General features: G+C 48.7%; 1 protein-coding gene across 3 annotated transcripts; it reads right to left on the minus strand.

Annotated features, from left to right (window-relative positions):
* Nucleotides 1-2990: 2990 nt before the first annotated feature.
* Nucleotides 2991-25921, minus strand: LOC140207277 (uncharacterized). Of its 3 annotated transcripts, none has more exons than XM_072275749.1 (9): nt 25834-25921; nt 21346-21458; nt 20732-20803; nt 17075-17194; nt 7598-7714; nt 6869-7186; nt 6153-6295; nt 4256-4320; nt 2991-3933 (listed from the first exon to the last, which is right to left on the minus strand). In XM_072275749.1, exons 2-9 carry the CDS (start codon nt 21410-21412, stop codon nt 3744-3746), a joined length of 1092 nt encoding a protein of 363 aa, XP_072131850.1. In that variant the 5' UTR covers nt 21413-21458; nt 25834-25921; the 3' UTR covers nt 2991-3743. The 3 variants fall into 3 exon arrangements, with proteins under 3 accessions (XP_072131850.1, XP_072131851.1, XP_072131852.1); XM_072275751.1 differs by having other exon boundaries at nt 3845-3933; nt 4216-4320; XM_072275750.1 differs by lacking the exon at nt 17075-17194.
* Nucleotides 25922-26639: the final 718 nt, after the last annotated feature.

Raw genomic sequence — 26639 nt, forward strand, 5'->3', positions numbered from 1 at the left:
GACCATGGTTAAAGCATATTGTGTGAAAAATGGGAAAACTGAGATGAGGGGGCTCCCGTACTCTTATTTACTGTTAGAATATTAATTCAAGTATCCCTGGGGTTCAGTCCATTTGAATTCATTTTCGACTATAGGCCCAAAAGACATTTTACCTTGCTCAAGGAGCAATGGTCGAAACCAAAAGTGTGTGGCAACGTGTTAGATTATGTTTCGAAATTCTGTAAAAGGTTTAATAAGGTGTATGACGTTACACAGCACGTTTGCAGAATGTTCAAATTAAAATAAAACACTTGCTTGATAGGATAGCAACCGTGAGTACAGTTATAAAAATAAATGGAGTCGTGAATGCTGTTTTTGAGGTGGAAAATCATTTATTAAGCTCCTTTCTTGCTGCCCTATATTCCTCAATAGACCCATCTGATCCTTGCTTCCTAAACTTCATGTATGCTGCCTTCTTCCACCTGACTAGATTCTCCATCACACTTGTCACCCATGGTTCCTTCTCCCTACCATTCTTTATCTTCCTCACCGGGACAAATTTATCCCTAACATTTTGCAAGATATCGCTCAAAATCGTACCATGATATCACTCCCTGCAAAAACATCATCCCAATTCACACCCGCAAGTTCTAGCCTGATAGCCTAATAATTTTCCCTTCCCCAATTAATAGTCTTCCTGTCATCTCTGATTCTATCCTTTTCCAAGATAATATTAAAGACCAGGGAGCGGTGGTCACTGTCCCCCAGATGCTCACCCACTGAGAGATCTGTGACCTGACCCTGTTTGTTACCTGATACGAAACCTAGTATATCATTCCCCCTAGTAGACCTGTCGACATACTGTAACAGGAATCCGTCCTGGACACTCTTAAAAAAACTCTGCCCCGTCTAAGCCTTTGGAACTAAACAGGTGTGAATCAATATTAGGGAAGTTAAAGTCACCCAAGATAACAACCCTGCTATTTTAGCTCCTTTCAAAATTCTGCCTCCCAATTTGCTCCTCGGTATCTCTGCTGCTACCAGGGCGCCTATAGAATCCTCCCAATATTGTAACTGTTCCCTTCCTGTTCCTGACTTCCTCCCATGCTGACTCAAAAGAGGATCCTGCTACATTACCCACCCTTTCAGTAGCTGTAATAGTATCCCTGACCAGTAATGCCAACCCTCCTCAGCAGCGCCCCCCCCCCCATATCCATTTAAAGCACTGAAATCCAGGAATATTGAGAATCCATTCCTACCTTGGTGCCAGCCAAGTCCCTGTCATGGCCACTACATCATATTTCCATGTATGTATCCAAGCTCACAGTTCATCACCTTTGTTCCTGATGCTTTTTGCATTGAAATACACACACTTTAGCCCTTCTACCTTAGTACCTTTACACCGTTTATTCTGCTTCTCTTTCCTCAAAGCCGCTTTATATGTTAGATTTGTCTTTAGTCCATGCACTATACTTCCAGTTCTCACATGACCTTCATCCTCCTCCCTCTCACTTATCTGCTCTAACACATTGGTTCCCCTCCCCCTGCGAATCCAGTTTGAACTCCCCGGAGCAGCACTTGCAAACCTTCCCGCAAGGATGTTAGTCCCCGTCCAGTTCAGGTGCAAAACTGTTCCCGTCGAAACAGGTCCCACCTTCCCTGGAACAAGGACCAATTTTACAGAGACGTGGAGCCTTCCCTCCTGCACCGACTCCTCCGCCATCGAAAGATAAAAAGGAGAAAGGTAATAGCGGGGTGAGGTGAAGCGAAGAAAATTCATGTGTAAAGAGAGAATGTTGACATGATTTGAAAAGCACAATGAGTGTAAAATCACTTTATCTGAACGCCCGTAGTTTTCGAAATAAGGTCAGTGAACTTGTGGCACAAATCAGTACACAGGGGTGTGATTAAGTGGCCATTATGGAGACCTGGTTGCAGGGTGTAGAGATGGCAAATTGAATATCCAAGTATATCAGGTAATACAGAAGGATAGGCAGGAAGGTCAAGGAGGACGCGTAGCACACTTCATTGATGATGAGATCAGGGCGACTGTGAGAGACGATATGAAGTCTAAGGAGCAGGATGTTGAATCCATCTGGGTAGAGATAACTAATAGTAAAGGGAAAAAAATAAATCACTGGTGTGAGTTGTCAGTTGGTCAACGAATAATATCTTTGCAGAGTCACAGGCGAGAAGCAGAGAAACATCTGGGCATATAAGAATGGAAGAACAGATGTCATGGGGGACCTTAACCTGCACAATCAAATTGTTCGATGCAGTCCTGAGGAGGACATCATAGACTGCAGCCGTGATGTCTTTCTGGAACAGCATGTTATTTAACCTACGAGGGCACGTTCATCCAGGTTCGTCACTCTCGTTCCCCGGAGTATGGAGAGCTGTTACTTTCCATTTGAGACTCAGCCTGACAATTATTGCCTCCCTCATTCCCTCGTGGGATGTCTGTAGTTAAAAGACTCGTGTTGAGCACTCCGTGCTCAACCACACGAGATCCATTTCCTCCTGGGTTTCCTTACTGTCCTCTTGGATATTTCTAGTCTGAGTCTGACTCTGCAGGTACCTTCACCAGCGTCCATATATCTGTCGTTATAGAGGGGATTAAAACGTTAGGAGTTTCAGGAGTTGTTGTCTGTCATTGAAAACTCGCGAATGTCTCAGGTTGTACGGCGGTGAGCATTCTGGTCAGTCGCATGGCCGCCTGGTGTGGAGGCTGCAATGCAGAGGGTCGCCAGAGGCTGAAGACGTTTCTAGATCAATCAGCTCCATTGCGGGCACAACCCTCCCCTCCATCGGGGACATGTTCAAGAGGAACCGCATCCATTACTGAGGACTCTCACCACCCGGGAAATGCCCTGTCATCATCAGTACTATCGGGGAGGAGGTACAGGAGCCTGACGGCCCCCACTCAACGATTTAAAACAGGTTACTTCCTTTCCACTATCAGATTATTAAACGCTTCCTGAATCCATGAGTACCCTCGATATTCACCTATTTTTTGTTTTTATTAATTTTTGGAACTTACATTAAAAATTTACATTTTTCCACCGTACTAATTGTGCAAATGATCAACTCTCAGGTGGTATCAGTCACAGACAATAGATCAGATCGTGATTGCGGTTACAAATATGCGCTGCAGACAGACAGGACATGTGGCACGCTGCTCGTCACTGAGTATAGGATTCGGGAGGTCACATTGCAGTTGTACAAGACATTGGTGAGGCCACACTTGGAGTACTGCATTTGGTTCTGGTCGCCTTGGTGTAGGAAAGATGACCTGGAAAGGGTACAGAGGGAGATTTACGTGGATGTTATGGGGATTCGAGTGGCTGCGTTGTGGAGACTGGACTGACGTGAGGAGCTTATTCTTTGGAGAACACGGGTGACACCACAGAGGTGTATAAAACCCCGAGGGGCATAGATAGACTGAATGCGCACAGTCCTTTACCCCAGGGTCGGGAATCTGTTTAGCAGAGTGCACAGGAGAGAGGTGAGAGTGGGTGGAGGAGAGATAACAGAGAAGGAGGTGTGGGGAACGGTGCAGGGAGGGGAGAAGAGTGGGAGAGATGGCGAGAAAGAAAGAAATTGTTGGAGAAAGAGGAATGTGGGAGAGTGTTGGGGGAATGGGATGCGAGTAGTGGAGGAATAATGGTTGGAGGAGGGACAGATTGGGTGAAGAGGGAATTTGAGGATGACGTGGATAAGAGAGGGGAAGAGAGACGGGCGCGAAAAACAGATTGTAATGTGAATCAAGTTGGCCCTACGGACTGCTGACAGAGACCCTGGATCCTCTCAGGAATATCTGTGCACGAATGTGTACACTTCTTGCAGATGAAACGGTGTTGATGATTGCAATAGTTCCTCCATCCGTCCGAGTCGCAGTTCACGCAGACGGACCTTCCAGTGCTATACTTGTAAATAAGACTAGAAGTCTCTTCCCTGTCAAAGAAGGTTAAACAATATCAACAGAGTCAAGACAGCTCCAGGAGGACAACCGAGACCGTCAGCAAACTGATCCCACTGAATCGCACTTTCCACACAACCACGCGTCGGTCCCCAAACTAACCCCCTGAACCATTTTCTCCTCACAGACCAGTATCTCTCCCTAAAGAGATGCCACTGCCCCACACTTCCTGAACAATCTGCGTCAGAATCTAATATACGATCGTGACCCCCTCACTTCCCACAGCCCCAGTGTTTTCCCAGACTAATCGTACTGACCCAGTCCCAAGCCACATGGCAGTAACAATCCGAATCTCACCCGTCTTCGCATTTTCCACACCGGTATGCGCCGTAATGATGGCTGAGAGCGTTGAAAACAATATTCTGCGAAATTAATTGTTTTAATTAATTTTAAGAAGGAACCTCCCTCAATGCCTCAACCCGGGAGTGTGGGATGGGATGGTCGAGAAAGAGGGAGTTTCATTCTTTGACTGATCCGGGGAGTGTGTGATGAGACAGTCTGGAGAGAGCTTCACTCTGTGTTTGACCCCGGGAGTATGTCATGGGACGGTGTGGAGGGAGATTCACCCCTTGTGCCTCGTCCTGGGAGTGTGTGATGGGACTATGTGATTGGAGCTTCACTCTGTGTCTGACTCGTGTGTGATGGGACGGTGTGGAGGGAGTTTCACTCTGCATCTGACCCCGGGAGTGTGTTATTTGACGGTGTGGAGGGAGATTCACTCTGTGTCTGACCCCGGGAGTGTGTGATAGGACGGTGTGGAGGGAGTTTCACTCTGTGTCTGACTCCGAGAGTGTGTGATGGGCGGTGTGGTGGGAGCTTCACTCAGTGTCTGACCCGGGAGCGTGTGATGGGACGGTGTGGAGGGAGATTCACTCTGTGTCTGACCCCGGGAGTGTGTTATGGAACGGTGTGGAGGGAGATTCACTCCGTGTCTGACCCCGGGAGTGTGTGATGGGACGGTGTGGAGGGAGTTTCACTCTGTGTCTGACTCCGGGAGCGTGTGATGGGGCAGTGTGGCGGGAGCTTCACTCTGTGTCTGACCCCGGGAGTGTGTGATGGGACGGTGTGGAGGGAGATTCACTCTGTGTCTGACCCGGGAGTGTGAGATGGGACGGTGTGGAGGGAGATTCACCCTGAGTCTGACCCAGTGAGTGTGTGATGGGACGGTGCGGAGGGAGATTCACTCTGTGTCTGAGCCGGCAGTGTGTGTTGGGGCGGTGTGGAAGGAGCATCAATAGACAATAGACAATAGGTGCAGGAGTAGAGCATTCGACCCTCCCAGCCTGCACCGCCATTCTGAGATCATGGCTGATTATCTACTACCACTCTGAGGCTGATCCCGGGGAGCTTCTGATGGAGCTTTGTTCTGTTTCTGACCTTGGCAGTGTGTGATGCTGGGCTATGTACTGGACTTCACTCAGTGTCCCACACCGGCAGGGTGAGATAGGACATTTTAGAGGGAGTTTCACCCTGTTCCAGACCCAGGCAAAGTGTGATGGAACACCGTGGACGGACTGTCACTCTGTAGCTGTCACCACGAGGTGTGACTGGTCGTTCTGGAAGGATTTCATCTCTGCGTCCGATACCTGGGAGTATGTTATGGGAGTTTTACTCTCTGACTGACTCCGCGAAAGTTTGTTAGGACGAGATGGAGGCATCATCACTCTGTGTCTGACACAGGGAGTGCGTCATGGCACGGTGTGGAGGGTGGGTTACTCGGTTCTGTACCGGGATGTGTGTGATGGGACGGTGTGGAGGGAGCTTCACTCTGTGCCTGACCTCGGGAATATGTGATCGGATACTGTGATGGGAGATTCTCTCTCTGTGTGTCCCCGGGAGTGTGTGTTGAGACGGTGTGAACGGAGCTTCACTCTGTGTCTGACCCGAAAGTGTGTGATGGCATCGTGTGGAGGGAGATTCACTCTGAGTCTGACCCCGGGAGTGTGTGATGGGACGGTGTGGAGGGAGATTCACTCTGTGTCTGTCCCCGGGAGTGTGTGATGGTACGGTGTGGAGGGAGATTCAATCTGAGTCTGACCCCGGGAGTGTGTGATGGTACGGTGTGGAGGGAGATTCACTCTGTGTCTGGCAAATGTAGTTTATGATGGGACCACGTGGAGGAAGATTCACTCTATGTCTCACCCCAGGAGATTCTGATTGTTGTAAATATCTCCTCTCTCGGTGCGACACATACCTCCTCTGCTTTCGAATTTATTTCCAGTAGCCTTGCATCAAAGTTTGAACAATGTTGCTTCGCTTCAATGTAAGATGTTTTCAACGTGGATATGAAATAACAGCGGTCTGCCTTTCTGATCCAGTCCTGAAAACACGTTTGCTCTGCAAATCAGGAACAAGAAAAAGTGAATATCCTACCACACCGTCGCATCACACACTCCCGGGGTCAGACACAGTGTAAATCTTCCTCCATACCGTCCCATCACACACTCCCGGGGTCAGACACAGAGTGAATCTCCCTCCACACCGTCCCATCACACACTCCAGGCGTCGGACACAGAGTGAATCTCCCCCCACACCGTCGCATCACACACTCGCGGGGTCAGACACAGTGTAAATCTTCCTCCATACCGTCCCCTCACATACTCCCGGGGTCAGAAACGGAGTGAATCTCGCTCCACACCGACCCATCACACACTCCCGTGGTCAGACACAGAGTTCATCTCCCTCCATGCCGCCCCATTGCACACTCCCCCGGTCGGACACAGAGTGAATCTCCCTCCACACCGTCCCATCACACACGCCCGGGATCAGACACAGAGTGAATCTCCCTCCATTCCGCCCCATTACACACTCCCGCTGTCAGACATAGAGTTAAACTCTCCACCTCCACCCTCTACCCATCGCTCTCTCCCCTGTGATGAGGAGCAACAGAGGCGGGGTACATTGTCTCACCTCTTCTCCTGGTGAGGTATTGGCAAATCTGAGCTTTGCTTTCGGTGATGTTCTTGTATTTCATGTCGACGTGATTGAATTGATGACGGAGATTGGTGTGCGCTCGATTCAGAACAGAGAGGTCCGAGTTGAGGACGGTTATGTTATTTTCGAGTGTGGAGATGCGGGAATACTCTGAGATTCTGGACTCAAGTGTTGAGTTCAACTCATGGACATTTAGTTGATATTGGAGCTGGGTCCTGTTCATCTCCTGATGCTGTTTCCAAAGTCTCCGGTAGTTTCGGTCGCAAATGATCAGAGACTGACGAAGCTGCAACACTGAGAGTGTTGTTGTCAGGTGACGCCGCCGTCAGTGTCACGGTGAGTGATGTGTCCGTGTTATGGTGAAGGCAGTGACAGCGTCACGGTTTCGGGTGTATCGGTGTCACGGTGAGGGCTGCATAGTTTTCACGTGTGGGCTGGACGGTTTGACGGTGCGTAACGTGACGGTGTGACTGTGAGGGCAGTGGCAGCGTTACTGTGACCGTGTCATGGTGAGGGGCGTGCGGTTGTCTCCTTGAGAGGTGTGTCGGTGTGTTGTTTTGGAGTTACGGTGAGTGGTGTGTTGTTTTCACAGTGAGAGTGTTTCGATGTCATGTTGAGCTTCGTGTCAGTGTCACGAGGTTTTACGACAGCATTTAATTACATTCTGTTTACGGTCTAAGTCCACACGGAGCCCATACGACTCACCATAAATCGAGAGCCCGACCATCATCGCGACGAGGACGCACATAACAAGGCACAGTAGGCAGATCTTACCGTCCGATCTATCTCCGCTATTCTCGTTCGGCTCCTGTTTATGCGCATCTGGAGAGAGTCCATTTAGCGTGTGTGTGAAGTCAACCGTGGCCCACTTCTTGGCTTACGTCCACCCACCATGAGTGTTCTCTCCTTCCACCACCATCACTTCTTCCATTTCTCAATCTCATCTACTTCCACCACCATCACCCCTTCCCTCTCTCAATCACATCTACTTTTCGCCGACATCGCTGACAGCTCAAATCCCTTGGCTTGGCATCTGATGACACATGTCCCGCTGATTCCATTGATCTGGTAAGAGTGCAGACGAGATTTACGAGGATGTTTAGTGGCTGCTTGCAAGAGCCGTACGGTAAGGGAGTGGCTCGCACGACGCCTTACAGTAGCAGAGACCCAGGTTCAATTCCCGCAGCTGCCTCAGGGAGATTGTACTTTCTCCCCGTGACCGGCAGGTGCTGCAGGTTCCTCCCACAATCCGTAGACAGACCAGTTGCTAAGATAATTGGTCACTGTAAAATGTACAGTGTCTAGGCCGGGATTGGGGAACTGCTGGGCAGCGCGGTCTGAAGGCCTGGACGGGCCGATCCGCACAGTTTTTCAATAAATAAATACATCTAAATATTTGTTTTGGGAAAAAAAAAGATGAAATTCAAGGTCGAATATGTTTTAAATATACAACCGGGATGGTTTTAGTGGGTAGCGGATCAGCTGTCGATCGGTGGAGAATTTGCTGATGGGATTAAATCCGGGTAGGTTCTGGGAAGGTAAATGCGAAAGAAGCGGAGACATTAACGGCGATACACTTAATTGTCGACGGAGAAAGGTATCGAGGGTTAAACGCGCAGGTCAATGGGATGTTGAAAAGTTGAGATTAGACAGGCCTTTGCCAACGTCCCTCTCATGGGAGATTCATTCGCAAGATTGTGGTGACAGGAATTCGCAGTTAGTTGGGAATTTGCGTTAAGAATTAGCTCGTGCTAATTTAGACATGTGCCGGTTGCCAGTTGGCAGTCCGTGACTGATGGTGTTATGTATCGATCCGCACTGGGATCTCTGCTGTCTGCGGCAAAGACTTGGGTGAAAACCTGTGTGTTCAGGACATCCAGCATCCTAGATTCAGTAAAGTGGTATGTTTTTGTCACACAAAGGCCAACAGTACGCCATAAGATGATTCGGCTCACAATGTTGTCCCGATTGCATTCCTGTTACTATTAGACATCACATCTCTGGGGAAAAAAAAGGCAACTGTCTGTCTACTCTGTCTATAATCTTATAACCCATTATTAGATCTACCCTCAGCTTCTTCTGTTCCAAAGGAAACTACCCAAGTGTCCAACCTCTCGTTGTAACACACGTCATCGAAACCTGGCACAGACTTTTAAACACTCTCCAGAGACATTCCAAGCACTTGACATCTTTCCTATCGTTGGGTGACCAGAACTCTTTTCAAAACGCATGATGCAACCCGATCAGTGATTTTCATAAAGTTGCAACGTAACTCCCTGAGTTTTGAACTCATTATCGGGACGAAAAATGGCAATCATGATAGACGCCTTCTTCACCCTATCAGAAAGCCTGACCATGAGCAATAGCATTCGACCGCAAGATCCCTCTGCTAATCAAAACTGTTTACAGTCTTGGCTTTAATATTGCGCTATCTCTTAGCATTTAACATTGTCACCAACTGGAGAGATCCTCATTACATCCAGAGATACAGAAAGTGGTAGAACAAGGTAAGTCAATAACACGATGCAAACTAAAGTATCACAGTTTCAGAGAAGGTGCACTGCAGGAAGGCAATACGGTACAAGGGCGCAGGTACCCAGATCAAGAGGTGAAGAGAACCTGCTATCGTAATAGGTGATCGTCTGATACCAGGGCGACAGAAGCTGTGCTTCAGCCGAGTTACAGCTATTTAAGACCTTGGTCAGACTTCCCTTGGAGTACCGTGTTCAGCTCTGGTCACCTCACTACAGGAAGGATGTGGATACTATAGAGAGAGTGCAGAGGAGATTTACAAAGATGCTGCCTGGATTGCAGGGCCTACCTTATGAAAATAGGATGACTGAACTTCGTATTTTCTCCTTAGAGCGACAGAGGATGACAGTGACGGGTAGAGGTGTACAAGATAATGAGAGGTATTGATGGAATGGATAGCCAAAGGCGTCCCGCCCCAACTCCCCCCCCCCCCCAGGGCTGAAGTGTCTAACACAAGGAGGTAGAGTTCAGTATAGTCTAGATACAGAGGGGATGTCAGGGGTAAGATTTACTCACAGAGTGGTGCGTGTGTGGAATGCACTGCCAGCGGCAGCGGTGGAAGCGGATACAATAGGGTATTTTAAGAGACCCTTAGAGCTTAGAAATAATAGAGGGCTATGAGCCAGGAAAATTCGAGGTCGTTTCTCGAGGAGGTCTCATGGCCGGCACAACATTGCGCTCTATGGTCAATGAGATTTCCATGTTTCCATGAGGCAGTCACAGATGAGAGCTACAGGGAGTTAGTCGCATATAGGCTGTCGGAAGCAGGTCGTTGGGTGACAGTCAGAGGGGGGAAAGCGAAGATGAGCAGACAGGTAGTGCAGAGCACTCCTGTAGCCATTCCATTGAACAACAAGTTTCTGTCCTAGATACTGTTGCCGGGGACGACCGTCCAGGTGTGAGCCACAGAGGCAGGTCCTCCGGCACTGAGTCTGACCTGATGGTGCAGAAGGGTGGGACGGAGAAGAGGAGAGCTGTCGTCATTGAAGACTCTATAGTCAGGGGAGCAGACAGGAGATTTTGTGAACGTGAGAAGGACACCCGCATGGTTTGCTGCCTCCCGGGTGCCCGGGTCCGGGATGTCTCTGACCGGGTGCACGACACCCTGGCACGAGAGGGAAAGCAACCAGAAGTCGTGATACATGTTGAGACCAAAGACATAGGCAGGAAGAGGGATGAGGTCCAGATGTGTGAGTTTCTGGACTAGGCAGAAGGCTGAAGAACAGGACCTCAAGGGTGGCGTTCTCAGGATTGCTGCCAGTGCTACGTGACAGTAATTGTAAGAATTGGAGAAGATGAAAGTTGAATGCGTGGCTGAGGAGTTGGTGCAGAGAGCAGGGGTTTAGATTTCTGGATCAATGGGATCTCTTCTGGGGAAGGTGGGATCTGTACAGATTGAATGGGTTGCACCTGAACTCGAGGGAGAGAAATATCCTTTGCATGTAGGTATGCTAGCATGTTTCGGAGGGTTTAAACTAATTTGTAAGGGGATTGGACCCAGAGCGATGGATCAGTGAAAGAAGTGCATGGAGTAAAGCCAGATCTAACATACAGCGAGGCTTTGAGGAAACAGAAGCAGAATAAACCGTGTAAAGACAGTAAGGTAGAAGGGCTGAAATGTGTGTGCCTCAATGCAACAAACATCAGGAGCAAAGGAGATGAAATGAGAGCTTGGATAATTACATGGAATTATGATGTAGTGGCCATTACAGAGACTCGGCTGACACCAGGGCAGGAATGGATTCACAATATTTCTGCATTTCAGTGCTTTAAATGTGATTGACAGGGCGGAAAAGGGGGAGGAGGGGTGGCATTACTGGACAGGGATACTATTACAGCTACAGAAAGGGTGGGTAATGTAGCAGAATCCTCTTTTGGGTCACTATGGGTGGAAGTCAGGAACAGGAAGGGAGCAGTTACTCCATTGGGGGTATTCTATAGGCCCCCAGGTAGGAGCAGAGATACAGGGGAGCAGATTGGGAGGCAGATTTTGGAAAGGAGCAAAACTAACTGGGTTGTTATCATGGGTGACTTTAACTTCCCTAATATTGATTGGCACCTGATTAGTTCCAGGGGTTTAGATGGGGCAGAGTTTGTGAAGTGTGTCCAGGACGGATTCCTGTCACAGTATGTGGACAGGCCGAGTAGGGGGTATGCCATACTAGATCTAATACTAGGTAATGGACCGGGTCAGTTCACAGTTCTCTCAGTGGGTGAGCATTTGGGGGACATTGTCCACCGCACCCTGGTCACTAGCATTATCATGGGAAAGGATGGAATCAAAGAGGACAGGGACATTTTTAATTGGGGAAGGGCAAATTATGAGTCTATAGGGCTAGAACTTGCGGGTGTGAATTGGGATGATGTTTTTGTAGGGAAAAGTACTATGGACATGTGGTCGATATTTAGAGATCTCTTGCACGATGTTAGAGATAATTTTGTCCCCGTGAGGAAGATAAATAACGGTAGGGTGAAGGAACCATGGGTGACAAGTGAGGTAGAAAACCTAGTCAGTTAAAAGAAGGCAGCAAACATGAGGTTTAGGAAGCAAGGATGAAATGGGTCTATTGAGGAATATAAGGAAGAAAGAAAGGAGCTTAAGAGGGGGCTGAGAAGAGCAGGAAAGCGACATGAGAAGGCCTTGGCGAGTAGGCTGAAGGAAAACTCCAAGGCATTCTTCAATTATATGAATTAAAAAAAAAAAACGATGACAGGAGTGAAGGTAGGACCGATTAGAGATAAAGATGGGAAGATGAGCCTGGAGGCTGTGGAAGTGAGCGAGGTCCTCGATGAATACTTCTCTTCGGTATTCACCAATGAGAGGGAACTTGATGATGGTGAGGACAATATGAGTGAGGTTGATGTTCTGGAGCATGTTGATATTAAGGGAGGGGAGGTGTTAGAGTTGTTAAAATACATTAGGACAGATAAGTCCCTGGGGCCTGACGGAATGTTATTCCCCAGGCTGCTCCACGAGGCGAGGGAAGAGAATTCTGAGCCTCTGGCTAGGATCGTAATGTCCTCGATGTCCACAGGAATGGTACCGAAGGATTGGAGGGAGGCGAATGTTGTCCCCTTGTTAAAAAATGTAGCAGGGATAGTCCGGGTAATTATAGTCCAGTGAGCCTCACGCCTGTGTTGGGAAAACTGTTGGAAAAGATTGTTCGAGATAGGATCTCAGGGCATTTGAGAATCATGGTCTGATTTTAATAAGGAATTTGACAAGGTTCCACACGGTAGGCTTATTCAGAAAGTCAGAAGGCATGGGATCCAGGGACGTTTGGCCAGGTGGATTCAGAATTGCCTTGCCTACAGAAGGCAGAGGGTCGTGGTGAAGGGAGTACATTCAGATTGGAGGATTGTGACTAGTGGTGTCCCACAAGGGTCTGCTCTGGGACCTCTACTGTTCGTGATTTTTATTAACGACCTGGATGTGGGGGCAGAAGGGTGGTTTAGCAAGTTTGCAGACGACACAAAGGTATTGTAGATACTGCAACGGATTGTCAACGATTGCAGAGAGTAATTGATACGATGCAGAAGTGGACTGCGAAGTGGCAGATGGAGTTCAACCCGGCGAAATGTGAAGTGGTACACTTTGGAAGAACAAACCCCAAGGTAGAGTACAAAGTAAATGGCAGGATACTTGGTTGTGTGGAGGAGCAGAGGGATCTGGAGGTACATTTCCACACTACCTTGAAAGTTGCCTCACAGGTGGTTAGCGTAGTTAAGAAAACTTTTGGGGTGCTTTATTTAATAAGTCGAAGGATAGTGTTTTAGAGTCGCCGTGTAATGATGCAGATCTCTAAAACCCAGGTTAGGCCCCACTTGGAGTACTGGGTCCAGTACTGGTCGCCTTTCTATAGGAAGGATGTGGAAGCACTGGAAAGGGTACAAAGGAGATTTACCAGGATGCTGCCTGGTTTAGAGTGTATGCATTATGATCAGAGATTAAGGGAGCTAGGGCTTTCCTCTTTGGAGAGAAGGAGGATGAGAGGAGACATGATAGAGGTGTACAAGATAATAAGAGGAATGGATGGAGGGGATAGCCAGCGCCTCTTCCCCAGGGCAACACTACTCAATCAAGAGGACACGGCTTTAAGGCAAGGGATGGGAAGTTCCAGGAGGATATTAGAGGAAGGTTTTTTACACAGAGAGTGGTTGGTGCGTGGAATGCACTGCCGAGTCAGTGATGGAGTCAGATACACTTGTGTGGTTTAATAGTCTACTAGACAGGTATGTGGAGGAATTTAAGGTGGGGCTTATATGAGAGACAGTGTTTGAGGGTCGGCACAGCATTGTGGTCCGAAGGATCTGTACTGTGCTGTACTATTCTATGTTCTATGTTCTATGTTTTATGTTCTGGTGAGACATGTTTTCGTGTCTTCCTTTCCGTGGTGTGGGTAAAGATGAGAGAATATCGGCTGTGGGTGGGGGTCGTTCTTTGATGATACTGGCTGTTTATCGGGTCTGCGGGGTGTGCAGACAGACCTCATGGGAGGGGAGGCTGGTTTCAGAGTTGTGCTCAGCTGTGTCCACAGTTTCTTGCGGTCACAGTTTCTATTTCTGATTGAGGAACCAGGACGTTTCATCAGAGCAGTGAGGTGGATGGGAACTCAATAAGGCATTAAATTTTTCCACTGTCCACTACTCTGTATTATGGTGTCGAACCCAGGGAGATTTCACTGACTGATTTGTGCGGATTGGTAGGCATTTGTAGAATTGAACAGGTCCATTTACAAGGTCCCAGATTGTACATCACTCTGGAAGATGGAAGAGAGGGAGGTAGGGAGAGACGGACAAGGAACGGAGCAGATATAAGGGGAGGGATGGGGACGAGAGGGGGATTGGAAAATAGAAGAGGGAGGGAGAAGCTGGATGGTCTGAGATCCAGGGAGAGTAATCGGGTCTATTTAACCGGGAAAGACAGAATTGGCACTGATAGCAGATGTACCATACATAGACTTTAATAGGACTATTAACAAGGTCCTAGATGGCACACCGCTCTAGAGGATGGTGTGCGAAGCAGAGAGGGGTGGCTAACTGGATGTAAAATTGGCTTTGTTGTACGGGCAAAGCTTTAAGGTTGAAAATCGCTTCTCAGGCTGGGTGCCCGTCACTAGCGGTGTTCACCAGCAGTTCGGTAGTGGGACAAATGAACTTTTACAAATATATCGACCATTTGTAGCAGATTATACAGGATGCTGCTGGTGAGCTTGCAGACGACACTAACGTTGGTGGAGTTGTTAAAAGCGAAGACCGGTATCACTTACGGGGGATATCGGTCAGATGGGGAAGAGGGCTGAGCGCTGGCTGATGCAGTTGAATTCAACAAGGGCTAGCTGTTGTATTTCAAGAAGTGGACTAACAGGGTAGAATTATCACAGTGACCGAGTGTAACCCTGTGAAATTTAATAGAACATAGGGCCGAGGGGTACAGGTGCACGGTTCCCTGAGCGTGAAGTCGCAGGTCGACAGGGCGGTGCGGAAGGCGTCTGACGCACCGGCCTTCATGTGTGGGCACTGAGTACTGGAGGCAAGAGTCACGTTGCAGTTGTACAAGACGTCGGTGAGGCCGCACAGGGAGTACGGTGTTCAGTTTCGGTCGCCCTGCTGTCACTGAACTGGAAGGAATGCAGAGGGAGATTTAAGCGGATGCTGCAGAGAGCCGAGGACTGAGTTACGGAGAGAGTTCAGGCAGGGCGGGACTTTATATCTATGGGCGCAGGGGTGACCTTATAGAGGTAAATAAAAGCACGAGGGTCACAGAAAAGGTGAATGCGCAAAGTCATTTTCTGTAGGCTTGGAGAATCGAGAACCCGAGCTCACAGGTCTGAGGTGATAGCAGAAAGAGATTTAATTGGGGACCCGAATGAGACTTTTTTTTCCACCCAGACGGCGGTCCAACTATGGAACGAGCTGCCCGAAAAAGAGCGACAGCGAAAGAGTGAAGGGGAGACATGTAGAATGGGAGTAGCAGAGAGCGGGACAGAGGGAGCGAGATAGAATTGGTGAGAGAGAGGGAAAAGATAGAGGGTTAACTGCACACTATTTTTGCTCCCCGCTATATTATTGTTAAAACTTTGTTCTTTTTTTCACACATTGATTATATGACTGTCTTGCGGCTAGAGAAATTCTAGGCAGTCTCTGTTGTACGTTAGATAGTCGGAATAACATTGTGGGCCGAAGGGCTTGCCATGTACTGTAGATTTCTATGTTCTGATGATACATGCTTTCATTTCCTCCTTTCCATGGGTTTAGTGCAGAAGAGAGATGGGTTGGCCTGTGCAGATGTGGATTTTTGATGATGCTAGCTGATTTACCGAGATAGCAGAAAATGCTGACAAAGTTCCTGGAGGGGAGGCTGGTTTCGGGTTTCGGAGATGTTCACAGCTGTGTCCACAGTGCTCTACAGTTCCATGTGGTTAATGGCGGAGCAGTTTGTATATTTTGAGTGAGGAACCAGGACGGGATCTCAATAAGGCATTTCATGTTTCCAATTTGTAGGTTACTCTGTATGATGGTGTGGCGACCCGTGCGCCGACACTGGTGTCAAGCGTTATGGGTCCTACCCTCCTTCCCTTGGAGAACATTGGTGTCGTGGAGAGGGGAGACTTGCAGCATGGGCAACTGCTGGTCTTCCATACAACCTTGCCCACGCCTACGCCCAGGAGAGTGAAGACTTTCCAGGCGCAGATCCATGGTCCCGCAAGACTAACGTTGTGGCGACCTGGGAGATTTGACGGATTGATTTGCTCGATTTGGTAGACATACTGCACACTGACTTTAACACATCCATTCACAAGGTCCCTGAAGGTAGATCGCTCTGGAAGATGGAAGATAAGGCTGGTAGAGATACAGAAGGGACAATGAGATCTGATAGAGGGTTGCGAGGGGATGAACGGGCGGGTGGAAGATAGAAGAGGCAGGAAGATTCTCGATGAGAATCAGAGTGAGTTGTCGGGCTGATTTGACCGGATAAGACAGAGCCGGCACGGAGAGTAGACTATAACAGGGCAATTAAGCAGTCCCAGATAGTTGTCTATTCTGAAGGAAGATATGGAACACAAAGAGATCTATCTGACTAATTTTAATTGTGAAGGGTTGATCAGGTGGATGTTAGGTCCCAGAATGTGCACCGCTCTGGAGAATCATTAGACCATAAGACCGTCAGAAACGGGAGGCCATGTTGCAGTTGTACAGGACGTCGGTAAGGCCGCACAAGGAGTATGTTATTCAGCCTTGATCGTCCTGCTCCAGGAAAGATGCAAACGAAAAGGCAAGAGTGCAGAGGGAGATGTTGCCGGGACTACAGGGACTGAGCTACGAAGAAAAGTTCGGCTGGTTGCGACTTTATACGTTGTAGATCACGAATGACCCTTCAGGGGGTTCTAAAGCCAGGATGGGCACAGACAGAGTTGACGTTCAAGGTTATTTTCGCTGAACTTGGAACCGAGGGCCACCAGAGCGCACAGGATTAAGGTGAGAGAGGAAAGAGATTTAATTGGGGTGCCGATCGAGAACCTTTTGGTATCGAGATGATGGTCAGTCTGTGCAACGAGCTGACAGAGAGGCGGACGCGTTACACACTTGGCCACTTGGGTATCTGACACGTCATCCCTCCAGAATGACGTCACGTTTGAGAAATCTGACCTGTTGGTTCCGTGTCTGGCAACCTGCCGGGTGCCGAAGCAATGGGAGGATCCTCAATCTCATTGATGGGGACGTCGTCTTTCCGAAAGTTCAGCTCTGAGTAGATGGGGGTTAGACCATCTGGTAGAGAAAGCGAGAGAATGTGAGAGAGAGTGCTAAAGCATGAGGGACAGCGGGGGATTAGTATGGATAGAGGAGGTAACCAACGGGGATGGGAGACAGCAAGACGGGTGAGGGAAGACAGAGTAAAATGGATCGATGAGGTGGCTGCGACATGCGTGATCGAAGTTGGAGGGAGATGGTGGAAGAGACCAAGTCAGCGAGACTGCGAAGGGGAAGGCGAGAGTAGGAGACCGTGGTACTGTGACAGAGGGGAGAGGATTGAGAAAGTGGGCAGTGAGAGAGGGAAGAGAGAATAGGGAAGGAGGAGAGAGAGGTTTAGAGATGGGTATAGAGCGGAGAGAACGAACGAGTACGAGTGGAGAAGGAGGAGCAGAGAGAAGACGGAAAAAAAGGAGGAAGAGAGAGGGAAAGTGTGAGCGGGAGAGGAGACAGAGGGAAAGAGAGAGAGAGAGAGAATGGAGCAGATTGCGTCAGTGGCAGAGTAGGGGAGAGGAACGAGAGATTGAAAGAGGGAAAGAGAGTCAATGGGCCGATAGAGGGACGGGTTTGAGGGCAAGAGAATGGAGAGAGGAGAAATGAGAGGCTGAGATGAGGAACAAACCGGACAGAGGACGAGCGAGAGGAGAGGGCATGAGGAGGGGGGAAAGAGGGAAAGAGAAGGATAGAGTGGGTGAGAGAGAAAGTGAGGGAAAAGCGAATCGAAGGGATACAGCTGGAGATCGGACAGAGAGGAGGGAGAAGAGAGAGAGGGGCAGGAGATGAGAGAAGGGGGAGAGAGAGATTCGAAAATTTTATAGAGCTGTCCTTCATCACCGCCTGCCCACGGCGTTCCTTATTCAGCTGCCATCCCACAGAGCTCCCTCCTTCGACCTCTCAGGGCTCTCCCCTCAGTTACATTTCCACCTCACCGTCCCGACCAAGACGCTTCCACAACACAGCCCCTCCGATGACATTCAATCCTCCCACACTATTCTCACTTCACCCCGATCCACAGCCCTCGTTCTGTACCGCCCTCCCATGGCGCTCTCTCCACTCCGCCCTTCTGAAAGCGCACCGTCCCCACTGACACCTCCACGCCCTCACATTCCTCGCTCCCAGCCGCCTCAGCGACAAATTCCCTCCGACTCATCCGGCAATAATAGATCTAGTACTAGGTAATGAACCAGGACAGGTCACAGATCTCTCAGTGGGTGAGCATCTGGGGGACAGTGACCACCGCTCCATGGCCTTTAGCATTATCATGGGATAGGAGAGAATAAGAGAGGACAGGATTTTTTTTTTAATTGGGCAAGGGCAAATTATGAGGCTAGAACTTGCGGCTGTGAATTGGGATGATGTTTTTGCAGGGAAATGTACTATGGGCACGTGGTCAATGTTATAGATCTCTTGCAGGATGTTAGGGATAAATTTGTCCCGGTGAGGAAGATAAAGAATGGGAGGGTCAAGGAACCACGGGTGACAAATGAGGTAGAAAACCAAGTCAGGTGGAAGAAGGCAGCCTACATGTGGTTTAGACAACAAGGATCAGATGGGTCTATTGAGAAATATAAGGAAGCAAGAAAGGAACTTAAGAAAGGGCTGAGAAGAGAAAGAAGGAGGCATGAGAAGGCCTGGACGAGTAGGGTAATGGAAAACCTCAAGGCCTTCTACAATAAACTGAAGAAAAAAAGAAAGGATGACAGGAGTGAAGGTAGGACCGATTAGAGATAAAGATGGGAAGATGTGTCTGGAGGCTGTGGAATTGAGCAAGGTTCTCAATGAATGCTTCTCTTCAGTATTCACCAACGAGAGGGAACTTGATGGTGAGAACTATATGAGTGAGGTTGATGTTCTGGAGCATGTTGATATTAAGGGAGAAGAGGTGTTGGAGTTGTTAAGATACATTAGGACAGATCAGTCCCCGGGGCCTGACGGAATATTCCCCAGGCTGCTCCACGTGTCGACGGAAGAGATTATTGAGACTGGCTAGGATCTTTATGTCCTCGTTGTCGACGGGAATGGTACCCGAGGATTGGAGGGAGGCGAATGTTGTCCCTTTGTTCAAAAAAGGTAGCAGGTATAGTCCGGGTAATTGTAGACCATTGAACCTTACGTCTGTGGTGGGAAAGCTGCTGGAAAAGATTCTTAGAGATAGGATTTCTGGGCATTTAGAGAATCATGATTTGATCAGGGACAGTCAGCATGTCTTCGTGAAGGGCAGATCGTGTTTTACAAGCCTGATAGAATTCTTTAAGCAGTTGACCAGGCATATAGATGAGGGTAGTGCAGTGAATGTCATCTACATGGATTTTACGAAGGGTTTTGACAAGGCTCCACACGGTAGGCTTATTCAGAAAGTCAGAAGGCATGGGATCCTGGGAAGTTTGGCTAGGTGGATCCAGAATTGGCTTGCATGTAGAAGGCAGAGGGTCGTGTTGGAGGGAGTATATTTTGACTGGAGGATTGTGACTAGTGGTATCCCACAAGGATCTGTTCTGGGACCTCTACTTTTCGTGATTTTTATTAACGACATGGATGTGTGGATAGAAGGGTGGGATGGCAAGTTTGCAGACGACACAAAGGTTAGTGGTGCTGTACATTATGTAGAGGATTGTCAAAGGTTGCGGAGAGACACTGATAGGATGCAGAAGTGGACTGAGAAGTGACAGATGGAATTCAACCCGGAGAAGTGTGACGTGGTACACTTTGGAAGGACAAACTCCAAGGCAGAGTACAAAGTAAATGGCAGGATACTTGGTAGTGTGGAGGAGCAGAGGGATCTCGTGGTACATGTCCACAGATCCCCGAAAGTTGCCTCACAGGTGGATAGGTTAGTTAAGAAAGCTTATGGGGTGTTAGCTTTCATAAGTCGAGGGATAGAGTTTAAGAGTCGCGATGTAATGATGCAGCTCTATAAATCTCCGCTTAAGCCACACTTGGAGTACTGTGTCCAGTTCTGGTCGCCTCACTATAGAAAGGATGTGGAAGCATTAGAATGGGTACAGGGGAGATTTACCAGGGCGCTGCCTGGTTTAGAGAGAATGCATTATGATCAGAGATTAAGGGAGCTAGGGCTTTACTCTTTGGAGAGAAGGAGGATGAGAGGAGACACAATAGAGTTGTACAAGGTAATAAGAGGAATAGATAGAGTGGATAGCCAGCGCCTCTTCCCCAGGGCACCACTGCTCAACACAAGAGCACATGGCTTTAAGGTAAGGGGTGGGAAGTGCAAGGAGAATATTAGAGGAGGATTTTTATTTACTCAGAGAGTGGTTGGTGCGTGGAATGCACTGCCTGAGTCAGTGGTGGAGGCAGATACACTGGTGACGTTTAAGAGTCTACGAGACAGCTATATGGTGGAAATTATGGTGTTGGCTTACATGGGAAGTAGGGTCTGAGAGTCGGCACAGCATTATGGGCCGAAAGGCCTGTACTGTGTTGTATTATTCTATGTTCTATGTTCTAAACAGGGAATCGTTAGGATTAATGACATTTTTGCCCGAAAACCTTTCGACGGACTCATGAGCAACGTCAAACTAGCAAAGTGAAACTGACCTGCATCTGTCCGGACCTGGAGCTGAGAGCGGGTCTTGAATTTAAGTTCTGCATACGATACATCAGGTTCAGCTTGGACAAAAAAGAGTAAGGGTTAGAAACTGCCTGAGGCTCCCTCAACACCGTCTCATTACACACTCCCGGCATCACACACACAGTGAAATTCACTCCACACCACGCCAGGATCAGACTCAGGGTCTGACTCCCGGGGTCAGACACAGTGAATTTCCCTCTGCAGCGTCGCATCGCACAGTCCTAGGCCGGAAACTGAGTGAAGCTAACTCCATACTGTGCGATCACATGCTCCCGGTGTCAGGAACAGAGTGAACTTCCCTCCACACCGTCCCATCACACGTTCCCGAGGTCAGACACAGAGTGTTAGCTCCCTTCCAACTTTTCTGTGGTCAGACACAGAGTGAAGCTCCCTGCACACCGTCCCACCGTACACTCTCGGGGTCAGAAACAGAGAAAAACTCCTTGTGCACTGTTGCATCACACCACCCCCGTTGTATGATCAGACGTAGAGGGAAGCTCCTTCCACAGTGTCCCATCACACGGCCTCGTGGACAAACAGAGAATGAAACTCCCTCTCTCCGTGTTTCTGCCCCTCTCACCTCGGGGAGCAGACCGTGTGTCCGTCTTGGCGAACTTCGCATTCCTGTGAGTCTCGCTGTCGTCCATCCTGTCGAGGATTACACGCGTCTCTGAGCTCAGGAACGGGACGTGACTATTGTCAGAGGAAGACAAGGAGTTTTGACAAGGAGTCAGATCGAAACCAGCAAACACCAGATGAATAGCTGATAAAAAGAGGAAACAAAAGCAGGTGGTGGCGGTAAATGTGGGTTTGGAGAGACTGAATTTTTGCGAGAGGGTAGTCGTCGGAGCTAAGAGTGGCGCGGGAGGACTAGTGAGACTGAGGAGAAAGAGTTGGAGGGACAGAGTGGGGAGATTGGGGGTCGGCAGAGAGCGAGGGGGAACTGTGTGGCGGTGGACTGAGTAGGTAGAGGTAATGAGAGAACAGGGCGTGATGGGAGAGTGGTGGGAGAGAGGAGGGAGAGGAGGAAAAGTAAGAGTGAAGCCGATGGAGAAAGAGAGGGTGTTGGAGGGAGCGGAGAGGAGAATAGAGAGGAGTGAGTATGTGGTACAAGGCGGAAAGTGGAGTGCGAGAAGGGGAGGGATGAAGGGAAAGGAATGTAGACGATAGAAGCAAAGACGAAGGGGGATAGAAGAATAGAAATGGGAGGAAGGAAGAAGCAAAGGAGGGGGGAGTGTGGAATGAAGGAACGTCGGAGGGATTTGTGTCACTTATCTGATCCTCGCTACCTCAACCTCATGTATGCTGCCTTCTTCCACCTGACTAGATTTTCCACCTCACTTGTCACCCATGGTTCCTTCACCCTACCATTCTTTATCTTCCTCATCGGGACAAATTTATCCCTAACATCCTGCAAGAGATCCCTAAACATCGAACACATGTCCATAGTACATTTCACTGCAACAACATTTACCCCAATTCACACCGGTAAGTTCTAGCTTTGAACAAAGCGGATGAGCCTAGAGCGTGGATCTGTACTTGGAGCTATCGTGTTGGGTCGATTACACAGAGCTGGATGACTGAGTATCAGGAATGGTTACTTAGAGTGCAGGGCTTTAGCTGTTTCAGAAAGTACGGGGCGGAGGGTGGAGGCAAGGGTGTTGAGGCTTTGCACTGCTGCTCAGGGATAGCTTCACGGCTACAGGAGGGGAGGCTGTACTTGATCTGGTATTGGGAAATGCACGTGGTCAAGTGTCAGGTCTCTCAGTGGGTGAGTGGAAAAGTGCGTATGGAGCCGTGGGAGATAGCAGACGTACTTAACGAATAACTTGCTTCAGTATTCACAACGAAAAGGAATTTGGCGATTGTAGGGATGACTTTCAGCGGACGGAAAAGCTTGGGCATGTAGGTTTATAGAAAGAAGGTGTCCTGGAGTCTCAGGAAAGTCTTTGGAGAGGCATAATATGTTTAGGAATAGTCAGCATGTCTTGGTCAAAGGTAGGTCGTGCCTTCCGAGCCTGATTGAGTTTTTTTAGGTGATGTGCCATAACACATTGATGAAGTTAGAGCAGTAGATGTAGTGCATAAGTATCTCAGCAAAGCATTTGATAAGGTACCCCATGCAAGGCTTTTGAGAAAGTAAAGAGATATGGGATACAAGGGGAACAAAGAGTGGTTGTAGGCACGTCATACCCTGCATGAAGGCTGCTGATCAGTGGTGTGCCTCAGGGATCTGCTCCGCGACCCTGAGGTCCTACTATTTGTGATTTTTATAAATTACCTGGATGAGGAAGTGGAGGGACATGTTAGTAAATTTGCTGATGACACAAAGGTTGGGCGTGTTGTGGATAGTGTGGAGGACTGCCTTGTGTCATTCCGCAGTAGGAGATCAAGTATTCCTCGCTCTCTCTGGTTGGGACCGTCCAATCCTTTTCAATAATTACCTCGAGACAAATGGATCTATAATCACTCCAAGGCAGATTACAAAGTGAATGGCAGGATACTTGGTAGTGTGGAGGAGCAGAGGGATCTGGGGGTACATGTCCACAGATCCCTGAAAGTTGCCTCACAGGTGGATAGGGTAGTTAAGAAAGCTTAGTTAGCTTTCATAAGTCGAGGGATAGAGTTTAAGAGTCGTGATGTAATGACGCAGCTCTATAAAACACTTGGAATACTGTTTCCAGTTCTGGTCGCCTCACTATAGGAAGGATGTGGAAGCATTGGAAAGGGTAGTGAGGAGATTTACCAGGATACTGCCTGGTTGGAGAGTATGCATTATGATCAGAGATTAAGGGAGCTAGGGCTTTAGTCTTTGGAGAGAAGGAGGATGAGAGTAGACATGATAGAGGTGTACAAGATAATAAGAGGAATAGATAGAGTGGATAGCCAGCACCTCTTCCCCAGGGCACCACTGCTCAATACAAGAGGACATGGCTTTAAGGTAAGGGGTGGGAAGTTCAAGGGGGATATTAGAGGAAGGTTTTTTACTCAGAGAGTGGTTGGTGGGTGGAATGCACTGCCTGAGTCAGTGGTGGAGGCAGATACACTAGTGAAGTTTAAGAGACTACTAGACAGGTATATGGAGGAATTTAAGGTGGGGGCTTATATGAGATGCAGGGTTTGAGTGTCGACACAACATTGTGGGCCCAAGGGCCTGTACTGTGCTGTACTATGCTATGTTCTAGGTTCTATGTTCACTCGATACAAAGTGTACCCCTGTACAAACCTGACCTGCCTCATTCCGCAGTAGGAGATCAAGTTTTGCTCTTTCTTGTTGGGACCTTTACGTACTGATTAAGGAAATTTCCCTGAACTTTTTTGATAAACTCTATCCCACTGCGCCTTTTGCAGGATGAGACTCAGTTAATACGTGGAAAGTTAAAATAAACCGGTTACCACAATCTTATATTCCCTGCAACAGTCTGCGATCTCTCCACAGATGTATGCCTACTAATCCAGCGGACTGCCGGCTGGTCTATAATCTAGCCCCATGAACATTGTAATACATTTCATAATCTTCATTTCCACCCACACCGCCTCACTTACACGAGTTATTTTATCTCTTAGAGTGTGAGATTTTCTCTGCCCAGTAATGTCAGCCCTCCTCCTTTATCCCTCACTATATCACGTTTAAAAATAGGGAACCCAGAAAAAAATTGTGCTGTCCTGCTTTCTCCTCTTACAATCAATTCTCAATAATGGTTACACTATCATGATTCAATGTGTTGATTCATGTCCTGAGCTCACCTGCCTTTCTTAAAAAGTTCCTGCATGGAATTTTACGCAGCACAGGACACCAGTCGCATCATGAACATCCTTATGATCGTTGCCTTTGCCTGAGGCCTTTCCAACATCTGTCTCCACTCCGACTCGTTATCTGCTCTGAAGCTCTGAATCCCAGCCCCCTGCAACTCCAGTTTAACAACTGTGCACCAACCTCTCCTGCACAGGCCTGGCAAATCGTCCAGCTCAGATATCAGTCCCACTCCAGTTTAGGTGTAAATCGCCTTGTATCTCTTATGTACAACTCCCACCTTCCTTGGAAAAAAAAATACACAATTCTGAAGACCTCCCACCCACATCAACTCCTGAGCCACGAGCTAAACTGTATAGTCTTCCTAGGTCAGGAAATAATGTGACGGATAGTGGTCCGATCCCTTAATTTAGTAATTAAATCCCTGACCTGACTTTGCAGAAGCCCTCCCGATTCATACCAACGTTATTGGTACCGATATGGGCCAGGACCTCCGACCGCTGACCCGCCCGCTTAGGAACCAGAGAGAAGGAGTGGTGTGCTGAGAGAAGAGGAAGGAAGGGGAGGAGAGTGGAGGCCACAGAAAGGGTGTTCATATTGCAGACTTTGGAACAGAACGTGTGAGTTACCATTTTCTTGCTCCCTATCTCAAGACTATTTGAACGCCGAAATCTTCTGACCTATGAGTATGAATCAGAAACAGATCCCACCTTTCTTGGAATAGACGCACTGATCGCAAATTCTGAAGCCCTCCCACCTAAAGCAACTCTTGAACTCTTGCTAAACTGTGTGGCCTTCCTGTGCCTGACATCGGTGGGTGGGGCAGCGGCCCTGTCCTTTAATTTAATGCCTAAATCCCTGACCGCACTGTGCAGAACACCTGCCTATTCATGCCGCTATCGTTCGTACCGATATGGACCCTGATCTCCGGCTGCTCACTCACTCACTTTAGAATCATAGAGAAGGAGTGGTGTGCTGAGAGAAGAGGAAGGAAGGGGAGGAGAGTGGAGGCCACGGAAAAGCTGTTAAGATTGCAGCCTTTGGAGCAGAACGTGTGAGTTACCATTTTTTTGCTCACTCTCTCTGATCGGAGCCCACTGACCCATGACTGTAAGTCAGAGACAGAGCGAGGCTCTGTCCATGCAATCCCACCACACACTCCCAGGGAAAGACTCAGAGTGAAGCTCCCTCCACACCGTCCCACCACACACTCGCGGGGACAGACACAGAGTGAAGCTCCCTCCACAGTGTCGCATCACACTATCTTAGGGTCAGCCACAGAGCGAAGCTCCCTCTCCCGATCTCCCCACTCACCACTACCCGGCCCTCGGCGTTCCAGTACTCTCGAATGGAGTGTGTCTCTCGGAGATGGTGTGTGTGTGTGTGTGATCGGATGGTGTGCTGCGAGAAGAGGAAGGAAGGGGAGGAGAGAGGAGGCCAGGGAAAGGGTGATGAGACTGCAGCCACTGATGCAAGTGTTGTTCCACCACATGACCGCCCCGTGCATGCAGAGCTTTGACAGGCTCAGATCCTGGTGATAGACATCCGGTGGAACGGGGGAGCTGTAACACCAGACGTCATCTCTCCCTCATTCTCCCCTCAATGGCCTGTGACACAGAGAGAGAGAGCAGAGTGGTGGAGGGGGAAACGTAGATGGGGAGAGTTTAGCGGATGGAGTGTATCACGGAGACGGGGAGGGGCGTAGAGAACGCTCGGTATAATGCAGACGGCGAAGTGTGCATGACAGGAAGATGATCACGGAGCCGGTGTGGCTTCTTAGTGAGGGATGGGCGACGGGGTCAGGCATGGTGTACTGAAGGCAGTGTGTGACGGTGGCAGGGTATAGTGTAGGAGAGGGAGAGTTTGACGAAACCGTCAAGGTTTGGAGACGGAGGGTGTTATCCATACGTGTGAGTATTTCAGAGTTACAGTGCGGGTCGTGACTATGCGTCAGTATCGTTGAGTAGTGAGTTCCGAATACGGTACAGACCCTGTCAGTGTGTTGGTGTCACGATGCGGGGCGTGTTCGTGTCAGATGGGGGTTGTGTCAGTGACACCGAAACACTGTAAAGGGTCTTTCAATAGCCCTTTGAAGACGATCTCGGTGTCACAGTGAGGTT

This window comes from Mobula birostris, chromosome 13, assembly GCF_030028105.1.
Source record: "Mobula birostris isolate sMobBir1 chromosome 13, sMobBir1.hap1, whole genome shotgun sequence".
Taxonomy (NCBI): domain Eukaryota; kingdom Metazoa; phylum Chordata; class Chondrichthyes; order Myliobatiformes; family Myliobatidae; genus Mobula; species Mobula birostris.